At 55.0% G+C, this 10,812-nt stretch overlaps 2 protein-coding genes across 2 annotated transcripts; one reads left to right on the forward strand and one right to left on the reverse strand.

Moving 5' to 3' along the window:
• Positions 1-3,079: 3,079 nt before the first annotated feature.
• On the reverse strand, positions 3,080-5,665 carry J4E84_001536 (uncharacterized protein; the record flags this gene model as incomplete). Its single annotated transcript, XM_049384168.1, has 1 exon — positions 3,080-5,665. The coding sequence occupies one exon, from the start codon at positions 5,663-5,665 to the stop codon at positions 3,080-3,082; it is 2,586 nt and encodes an 861-aa protein (XP_049247524.1).
• Positions 5,666-9,038: 3,373 nt separating this feature from the next.
• J4E84_001537 (uncharacterized protein) lies at positions 9,039-10,275 on the forward strand (the record flags this gene model as incomplete). The annotated part of the gene is made up of 2 exons (XM_049384169.1): positions 9,039-9,296; positions 9,346-10,275. 2 exons carry the CDS (start codon positions 9,039-9,041, stop codon positions 10,273-10,275), a joined length of 1,188 nt encoding a protein of 395 aa, XP_049247525.1.
• Positions 10,276-10,812: the final 537 nt, after the last annotated feature.

The raw sequence follows: 10,812 nt of genomic DNA on the forward strand, positions 1-10,812 counted from the left end.
TGAACATTATTACCAAGAAACTACTGTAGCACCGATGTAACCAGAATACAGAACGCGTACGTGTTGCTCAAGCCGGCAGCGAAACGGAAGTCGCGGCTTAAGGAACCACGTTAAGAGCCTCTATCGCGCCTTCACGATATCTGCTTTTTCCCTCAGCCACAACGTCACCATTCCAAACATCTCAGACCAATCACTCTCGTCCGGCTCTCCATGGCTACACTCAGCAATCGCACGCGACGCACACACATCCACTACACATCTCACCAGCCGTTTCGGCCCTTTGGTGATCGAGTGCAGTGGCCCGCCCCGCGATCACCACCATCGTGCGCCTCACGCCCGCTACCCTTTCGCACACAGCCCAACGCAAGGCCATCCGCACCCCATCACGGAGCCTCCAGCACCGTATCCAGTAGAGACAAGCAGCAGATAAAGCGCATTCTCTCCACAAACTACCGGCTATGCTACTCCGCAAAAACTAGTTGTGGTTGTTACGTACAAAGATTGTTTCCCCAGATTATCACATGCAAGACATAACCGTCGAGCGTCTGTCAGACAAACTCAAGCTCTAAGCCGCGCGCCCAGCGCAACCGTCTTTGTAGATAATAGCCGATGGCCGCATTAGGCATTACGCCCGGCTTGAGTAAGGGGGGGAACTTGCAATCTGTAGTGCAAGTGCAAGCGCCCGAGAGGCGTTCTTTTCGTGGAGGTGTGACGAGACGAGCGGTTCCTGCGTATCCGACATAGTCACCACACCAAACCAACGCAACGCGTCTGGCGTCGTGCTTGCGCGTCATCTCGTCTTGGTACTTTCTTAAACCCGTGCGCTGGTTGCTGCGATACTTGGGTGCTAACAATAGGCATGGCCTTTGCGACAATAGCGACAGGCTGTCGGTAATTCCGAACGAGATTTGTTAAGGTTACCTATATCCCAGGGAAGGGAACTGATAAACCACGTTAATAGAGACGGACTATCCCCGAAATGCGTCGGCGGAGTGAAGATCTCGAGTCACGTTCTGCTGCGCAATTGGGTCCCATAGCGTCGGGAAACTTGTTACTTCGAAATCCGCGAGTAGTTCCTAGCGCTGCTGATGATGGGGCTGGCTTTCATGCTACAGTGCCCTTTTCTTCGTCTTGGCTTGTTCGGCTCAGCTTACTTGCTGCCTCTTCAACATCGCACTATAATAGTCAAGTACCTGTCCGAGGAGCGAAAGATGGAGATGCACGCACGGAGATTGGAGGGGGTAGCGCAGGTAATGCGACACCAAAGAGTCGCTGGGGAATATCGAGGGGTAACGTTAGTACGGAGAGAGGGGCAGTTAGTGAGAAGCGTGGGGTAATGGGAAAGCGGTTGAATGCGTAGTATCGAAATGCCCCGTTACGGGCTGCGCATGAATTACATGTCCGAAAGTATACAGTTTCGAGGCGTCCAACAACGGCCTTCTCTCCGCCTTCGTGTCGTTGTACTTCCCCTTCTCGGATAGCAACTGCGGCTTTCTGAAATTGGACTATACTCTGGTCCCCGCAATGAGAGAAGCAATGCGCCGACGTCGTTTCTGTGTTGCGATGCACGGGGATGACGTGTGTGACTTGAAGGCGCATGGATAGACGTGTTTGCTGGTATGATGTGGTCTGAACAAAGGAAATAATATGGTGTATGTACGTACATGAGCTGAGCCATAATCCCACGCTGTACCTGGCAGAAAATCACTGCAGATCGCCGTTCGGGTGTCCAGCGCAGCACAGTAGACAGGGCAAGCTGAGCCGGAGCGAGCGAGCCTACCATCCACACGCGGGTACGTACCATCACCAACTCGCGCACCGGCATCGCCATTGCTACATGTCATTCCGCCTCTCTAAAAGCCATGATTCTTTCTTCTCCCATCCAAGAGGCCAGTCGTAATGTTTGCGTTGCCGTCAACCCGGCATCTCCGAAACCTCGATTCCTTTTGCCCCGTGCCGCCGCACTGCCACTGCTGCCAACGCTGTCTGCCGTTCCGGTTCGTCAGCACTCTAATCCGCCATAACCGCCTCTTGCGCGCCACGGCCGTTCGCCATCGCCGTGAAACCTTGAACCCGACTGTGAACCCTGACCCTGCGCAAATGTCCTGTTGCGCAAGGTAGCGCTGTCTTGTAATTATGGTGTCAGTGTGTCAGTTGTTACCACCGTTACAGCTTGCGGGTCAAGGCATCAGCTGGTGCAGGCATGTGAGCAGCACATATCCTTTTGAGTAATCATGTTATTGTTGTTGTTTGACTGGTCGGCGTAGTACACCCTACCAAACTTTCTGCAATGACGATGTTGATCGTTTTTTGGAGGGGGGTGACATGTGGTTTGATTTTGCTTTCCGTCGCCCGTCTCCTGTCAGATGCTTGTTGTGCATGTGGACGGCGCCCGGCAATCTACGCAGGGTTGAAAGGACCGACATGTCCAAAGTCAGCAAGTTGTACGATTTGCTGACCGGCGCCGAACCGGTGAGCCTCGTCCGAATGATGGCCTGAGGACATCAATTTTCCTTCGTTTTTTCTTCGTGCAACCGCACTTGTATTCCGTTGTAGTGGTAGAACTCCGGCTCGTGCAGCCTTGCATGGTATAAGCGTTGGGATGCATGTGCGAGACCGAGAGTACGATGTCTGTGCAGAGCCCGATCTGGCTGAGGTTGCGCAATCTTGTAAAGATAGGAAAATCGGATGAAAGCCTTGGGAAGGAGAATCATGTGCCTATTGTTAGCCATCACGTGTCGAAGTTAGCCATGGAGGCAGACGTGGGGGTTGAGCAGAAGAACGCTTTTCATTTCATTTACTGCGTGCTGTTGTTCACAAAACTTCATATCGTTGCAGGGTATGCCGCATAAACTGTCGCTACAAAAAATATACACAAAATGATGCCGCGACCGAAACCTTGTTTCCCAGGGTCGCTTTTCCCAACCGACCCAATCATGCCAGAATCCCATGAAATGTCGTAAAACCTGTTCATGCACGTTTTTCCTCGTTGGTATGAGCTCCGTATGTGTATATGTGGCTCAACCTCGTATGTATGTGTGTGTTTGTGTGTAGCTTGTGTCCAGCAAAAGCGTCGTAATCAAAGCACAATGTACTCCCCGTCCACGCGATCCATGGCTCTCCTCCATCGGAACGGATGCTGCATGTTGCTGAAAGGTCCGTTCTGCCTCGGTACATGCACATCGCCGTCTGACCATTCGTCATCTTCGCGCCAGACGCGTTCAAGCACTTCTAGACCGCTCAGGTTGTTGAAGAAACCGCTCTCGCGTTGGATCTCTACACACCGTTGTCGTACCACAGCGCGGTGTTCCGGATCAACGCACTCAGTGCCGATAATGAACAATGGCCAGAGTAAGAATTTGTTGACACAGCTGGTGATGCCGATCTGGGATATGTGGTAAAGACCCTGTGATACAAGGTTCTGGAAATTCAGAGTCGAGGCGGGGAGAGTCGGTTGTGCTAGGCGTTCGGTGTAGAGAAGCGCTGCATAGCGGAAACTCTCGCTGATGTGGAGAAGCGCAGCTTGTTCTGGCGACATGGCAAGCATGGAAGACGTTGCCTCACAAGATGTGGAGTGCATGTCGCCAGGTGACGGGAACTCCCATTCTTGGAGCCGAATGCGCAGATCGTTCCACTCGCTCCAGAACTCAGAGCGGGGATCATCGCGTGCAGATGTGAAGGGGTCGACGTGCTCGGCAATTGGCGTTCCCCAGCCATTGCCATCCATATTATCGAAGCTGAAAGAATAGAAGTCTTTGACTTTCTTGGGTCGGGGAGAGGATGTAGGCGTGTCATCGTTGTCGCGTACCGGTCGGTTCTGACTAAGCAGGTTCAGTCGTCCAAGTCGTGCAATGAGTTTAAACAGCCTGCCTTCGCAGCCAGAGTGGTGTTCCATTGCACCCAAATTGGCACTCAGGTTCATCATGTCGAGCGAATCGCCGCGCACTTCGATTTCTCGGTCATTGACTGCAGCAGTCATAACGTCGAACCAAGTGAAGAAAGTCTCGATCCACCCAACAAACTCGGACCGAATTGTCCTGTCGCGAAGACTAAGCAGTTTCTGCACGCCAGCAAGCTGGGTCTTGAACTTCGTAAACCCGGAATCGCAGACATGGAAGAGACAAAGAATCAGAAGTGTAGCGAGTACGGAGTCGTCCTGCGACCCATCGTAGTCGACAAGCTTCTTGTTGAGGAGGGCAATAGAGTTGGCCTTGTAGTGCTTCTCTTCGTCGGTTGCCTCGCCATGCATCTCGCGCAGCTCTCGTGTCGTCATTTGCGAGTAGGCATGATCTGGTATGAGGCGTGTGTCATGTAGTACACTCAACCGCCGTCCCTCAATACCTCCGCGCATGCGCATGTTGTTGGTAGCGAGAGCACCGATGGCGTTCTGTAACTCCTCGTTGCGCATGGCCAGATGTATGATGTGCATCCGGTAAGGGTTTGTATGGCTATCAAAAGCCACCAGCACCGGGCATATAAATTTGTCGTAGTAGTCCAGAAGGGATAGCATCCGCGGGGAAAGGGGCGAAGCGATGGTAAGGCTCTGAGGAATAGAAGTGGTGAGCGACAGTACGTCTTGAGACAGGGGGCCAGAGCCATAGGAAGACATACCCTCCGACGGGAGAAAGGAGAAACCGGGCTGGAATCCGTTGAAACTCGAGCTCATCTCCCCCTCAACAAAAACATCCTGAAACACAACAGGGCCCATAGGTTGCGAGGCTGCGCTCACTTCGGGATAGTCGTGTATACTCTGATCTGAGCTAACGCTGGAGCTCATGTCGTCACCAGTAGGTAATGAGCGAGGCGCCTCATGGATGAAGTAGTGGTCCAAAGAGCCCATTGGCGCCTGGTCAAATGGCTGATAGCGTGGTATCGACGGGTCTGCAAACGGAAACTCATCGACGGGTGTGTTTGGGAACTCGCTCGGTGAAGGGAAGTCGCTGTCGCTGTATGTGCCCAGAGATGCCGAAGATGCCGACATGCCGTTATCCTCGAAAGGCACATGGAGAGTGGTTTGCAGTCTTTGGAGAGGACCCCGGTGAGGCTGGTGATGTCTGAACTTGGTGGCTTGGGGGTGTAGGAATTCGAAGTGCTCCCCATGATGTTGCATGGGATAGCCCATAGGAGTAGACGGAGTGGGTATGGGTATTGGGCTGGTCGGACTGAAGTACTGGTATTCCTGGGGTGCAGAGAACATGGGACTTGTAGGACTCCTTGGTGAATGTGCACCAAAGTCGATGCTGGCACGGTTGTTGAAGTTGTGCTGATGTTGGTGGTCACTGGTGGTGGAGGTGGTGCTGGTGGAAGCTATCGAGTTCATCCGTTGGGCTTTTGGCTCCTGTGTGGCAGTTGAAGGAGGCGACTTTGCAATAGGCAAAGACATGCCTCGAAGCTTTCCACGGCTGGCTACTCCCACGCCCCAAGTTAGAGTGGTACGGTATCCGGAGCATTCTTTCCCAATGTCGACGCACGGCCCACAGTATGGGCGGCGTCGATCACACTTGACTTGACGTTTCTTGCAAGCAAAGCAGTCGTCCGTAGCTCCAGTGGCAGGAGCTCTTCTTCTTCGTTTCCTGGGGGCAGCAGCGGCGGTGTTGGTGTTGGTGGCGGTGTTGTCGGGTTTCTGGACCTCAGCAGGCTGAGTGGTGTTGGGAGAGACGGCCATGATGGGTGTAATAAAAGAGTTCGTGCTATTGCAGTACTCTACAACGTTGCATCTGCAGGATGTGGATCGTGTATAGTAGGTGTATGAACAGAATAGACAAGAAGACGAGGGGTAATACTCAATGGAGCATAGAAGGTCGGCGTCACGGTGGGTAAGTATTATTTTGGCTCGACGGGTCTGGGTAAAGGAAGCTTGGTCCCCGTCAGATAAGGTCAGGGCCCTAGCTTGCAGGGCTCTGGTTCTGCCAAGATGAAGGATGCAAAATGCCGCGGCATACTCGACGCTAGGATATTAAGAGAAGAGGTGGTCATCTTGAGAGATGTGCATGAAGGATGTGGCCCGCAGCGAGTAGGCCAGGTGCCCGCATGTTCTCGCAGCGGCAGCGAGGCTTTGGCTGTGGCAACCCCTACCACACCCCACACGGTGACGGCGAATTGCAGGGCAGGGCGAGGTAGCGTCGGGTTACATCGTGGAAAAATGGTGGCACCCCGGCAGCAGAGCAGGGTGGATGGCGACAGAGGCCTGCTGCAGGACGGAGAGGGCTGGACGCCACCAGAACTCCACGAATGAGAGGCTGCAGCGCACACGATCTGCTACCGGCCGCTAAGTTCGGAGCAGCTACGAGGCCACAGCCACTGAGAGAGCTTGTGTCGAGGGCTCCGGGGTGAAGGCGTCCAGGGCGTCTTCGGCTCGCGAGGTGCTGCACAGCTGCAGGCGGCCAGCGCTGGCTGCTGCTGATAGCGTCAGGGCCAGCATGGGCAACGTGAGCGCCCGGGCGAATGACCGCACGCAAATGGTCACGGAGCCGACCGAGGCGATCAAGGTGCCGTCGCGAAGACGCATCGAAGCTGTGTAGAAGGGCGCCAGGACAGCCTGGCATGGCCGCGCTGAGGTTTGCCAGTGGGAGCAGGCAGCGACAAGCCGCCCGCTGTGAAGCCTCTGCCAAGGCCAGCCCTGGACGAGTACGTAAGGTTAAAGAAACGGTCGCTCATTGACAGGACGACGACGACAGGCCAACCCCGCAGCCGACACTGATCTGCCGCAAGGCATAATACAGTAAGGATTGGGAGGGCGTGATGCAATTTGCGCACCTCTGCACGCGAAGGGCACGTCTGACGGCGCGGATATTGCGATGACATCGAGGACTGAGGACACGGCGGGCCCAGGCGTGGATGATGCAGAGCTGCACGCAATGGCCGGGGTGCCTGGCAGTACCGGACGACTGCCAGCAGCCAGCACTGCGCAGCTGTCGTTGCTGCTGTCGCCTGCTCCGCATGCCTCTTGGCAGAACCGTTCTTGTGGGACCCGCTGTGATAACAGCCATGCGGGCCTGATGAGCGCGCGATATGACCATGGCCATCCGACTGCCACCCCCACGGCGACTGCGACTGCACCCAGTCCGTCGCACTCCCCAAACACCTCATGAGCTCATGAGGTCGCCCTCCGCCCTCCGCCCTCCCTCATCGCATCTCCCAACAGCCTCACCCGTCCGGACTAGGCAGTCCATGATGCCGTGGCTGCGGCCGCCGCACAGGTGCCGAACTCCAGCTAGTCCAGCCGTCACCCACCTTATTCGTGTGCGTGCCATCCGTCGTCGAATGGCGTCTTCACCGATTCACACACGCTAGCCTCATCATACCACTGTGCACGTGAGCGCCAAGTCAGACATGCATCGGAGACATGCGCTACTTTGGTATGCTGGCTGCGCTCCACCACTCAACGATTTGTCTCAGGTAACAAGCAGCTTCAACCTCCCGTCAGCAGATGGCTTTTGTGTTGCTAGACAAGGTTTCATTCTCAGACAGGTCGCTAGCCGTCCGTACCTGGGGAAGCAGTTCACCGTCCATGCGCCTGCGCAAATGTGCACACGCGGGGTAGTATGGGGATACGAGCCAGACCTCGTTTGCCCACTTGGTACGTCTCTCACGAATTCGTCGTGTCAGTCTGCCCTCCTTTGTCCGCAGAAGACCCGCGTATGGTCTCCTGATTCCAGGCCTTGCTATCGCACCGAACAGGACGGAGAGCCTCACGGATGCCGGCAAGAGGCTTAGCTTCTGCCAGGCTAGACAAAATGATAGGACAGTTGCGGCTTCTCACATTCACTCTCAAGCTCCGGGCAATGTCCGACAATCATCCCACTATGATGCATCAAACGTTCAATGCCTGAGGGTCGGAGTTTGTCCGACACGTACGAGTAGAGCAGCTACGCCATGCTGTGGGACATGTCTCGAAGCGAGCGGGCCATGGCTACTCTTTAAAATCCTCATCTCCGCCCTAGCCAATTCTTCCGGCGCCAGGTAGAGTTGTACAAGATCTCCAGGGCTCGCTTCCGGGACCCTCAAATCTACGATGCCCGGCCCGACAGCAGACGTTTCAAAGACTCTGGCCAGGCCGAGGCAGTCTGTATGGAGAAATGCTTCCGTGTTTACATCTTGAAGATCGTCATTTCGCCGGCACTTGGTAGGGAACGACAGGAACGAAGGCGCCCGCAAGCGCTGGATCTTGAACAACCGGCGGCTGCGGTTGGAACAGCGACTAGGGCTCCTCGGACCTCTATTTATGGTCTCCACTTGGACCCTGCGCTAGCAACCAGCACCGTCGATAGGACCCGCTGGGTCTTGGGTATTAGCGTCGATATCGTCTGAACGCATCCGGCTCTTGCACACGCGGACACTGCGCTTTGAAGCGACGCAGAAGAGCGGTCTGGTGGTTGCGGTTCGACACAATACTGCGTGCAGATCCGCTAGATACATGTCTAGCACGTGAATTGACTATTGGCTGTGGTGGAGAGCGCTTGACAGAGTTTCGGCCCACTAGCTGGAAGCGCCTTAGCTTGCACAGGTAATTTCGACTTCCTACGACGCCATGGAGCTCTCGTGGAGACGAACCTGTGGCCGTCGATGGCGCAATTCAAGTGCACAATCGGAAGTGGGGAGCGAAGGGAGAACTTCCCGAGTATCCCGCCTGCTCGAGAGTCGCGGTCTTTGAGAAATGTAGCCCAGGTGATGTCAGAGACCGATATCTGGAAGCTTCGTGATGCAGCGGATGCAGTTAGGGCGCGCCAAGATTTCAGTGAAAGCAGATGTCGTACAGTAACTCCATGTTGCTAGAAGTTGGATGCAGTCTGAGATGCCAAGTACTACAACTCGCTTCACGATGCATGAGATGCACTGCTCCACGTTCACGATGCTCGCTTGGTGAATTGTCGAAGCTTCCAGCTGGGCAAGGCTGGAGCTCCAAGCTCGGCTCTGGTCCATGCATAACCTGATCCCCGCAAACATCAACCCCACAAACCGTCTGACAGCTATGCACGTCATGTCCTACCTCTGAAAGCAACGCCGAGTCGCCTACTACATCCAAGCAGACTATCACCATGACGTCCAAGTTCTTATGCCTCCGTTCAGCGCGTCTCGCTGCGCGTTACCCGTGCCCGCGACGAACATTTGCTTCAGCCGCCTCTAGCCGCGCAGACCACGTTCGCATTGTGGAAGTTGGGCCGCGCGATGGGCTGCAGAATGAGAAGCAGACGATACCGCTGGCGACCAAGATAGAGCTGATTGAGAGGCTGGCCAAGACTGGTCTGACCACCATTGAGGCAGGCTCCTTCGTCTCGCCCAAATGGGTACCACAGGTGAGCCACGGCTGTTGAAGCTGAGGACATGCGCTGACCACCAAGACAGATGGCCAATTCGGCTGAGATCCTCGAACACGTCCTCTCTCGAACGCCCCAATCTCCGCATCCGATCACGTACCAATGGCTCCTCCCGAACGTCAAGGGCTTCGACAACTTCCTCTCTATGTGGCAGTCCAAGTCGCAGCCAGGCCAGGACGCATACCCAACACCTCCACCATCTCCAGGCACGGACAACGGACCAGCTCTAAACACCTCTTCCTTAGACCCCAACGCCATGCCCTCCGCCTCCTCCGGCGCTGAAGCCATGAACGCGAGCCGCGACGCCCAAGCCCCCATCCACGAACTCTCCATCTTCACCGCCGCGACCGAATCCTTCACCCAGAAGAACACAAACTGCTCCATTGCCGAGTCGCTACAACGCTTCGAGCCCATCATGTCAAAAGCAAAGGAAATGGACCTCAAAGTGCGGGCCTACATTTCCGTCGCCCTCGGCTGTCCTTATGAAGGCCCGGATGTCGACCCACACAAGGTCGCAGAGCTAGCAGTGAGCTTACTGGAGATGGGCGCGGACGAGATATCAGTCGCAGACACCACGGGCATGGGCACCGCACCGAAGACCCTCGAGCTACTCAAGACGTTGAACGCCGCTGGTGTGAACAAGGACGACCTAGCACTCCACTTCCACGACACATATGGTCAGGCGCTCGTCAACTCCGTCGTTGCTCTCGAACACGGTATTCGTACGTTTGACGCGGCGGTGGGTGGGCTGGGTGGTTGTCCATTCAGTCCTGGTGCCACGGGGAATGTTGCGACGGAGGACTTGGTGCATTGCTTCCACAGTTTGGGTGCGAAGACTGGAGTTGATCTCGAGGGGCTGGCAGAGGTGGGCGAGTGGATATCGAAGGAGTTGGGCAGGGGCAATGATAGTAGGGCGGGCAAGGCGACGTTATCGAGGCTGAGAAAGGCGAGGGCATGAAGGGGTTGGAATGAGAGTTTTTTGTTCAAGTCGGACTCCTGATTGAGGATGCTTGATCATCTTGATGCAGATTCACGATAGTGGGCCTGCACAGTCATTACGAGGAGGCTTGTCTGAAGTCTCTGGCGCTTCGGGGAAGCCCCCTCGCAATGACTGTGTAGGCTCACTATCACGAGTCTGCATCTGCTTTCTGATTTCCGTTCGAAGCGGAGAAGACTCTTAAAGTGTCAAGATTAGGTTAATGAATCAACGCTTCACATTGATCGCCTGCATATTCAAGTACCGAGTGCAAATCGTGCTGGATTAGATTTAGTAGAAGTTATTATTGTCTTGACATGTCCGTGATAGCCACTTTATCGAGAAGTGATGACCCAGAATTCCAATGTCAATGCTAAACCGTCTGAAGTGTTCCTAAGACGCTCCTTCTCTACATACGCCGCGCTACTAATAGCCACCAGACGTTAAAGTCGAACTCTTCAGCCCATACGAAAAGCTTTGCATCCCAAGCAAGTACCAGGCAATCGAACTGTCACCGAG

The sequence above is a fragment of the Alternaria hordeiaustralica genome, assembly GCF_023758085.1.
Source record: "Alternaria hordeiaustralica strain BMP 2776 chromosome Unknown scaffold_2, whole genome shotgun sequence".
NCBI classification, from domain to species: Eukaryota; Fungi; Ascomycota; class Dothideomycetes; order Pleosporales; family Pleosporaceae; genus Alternaria; species Alternaria hordeiaustralica.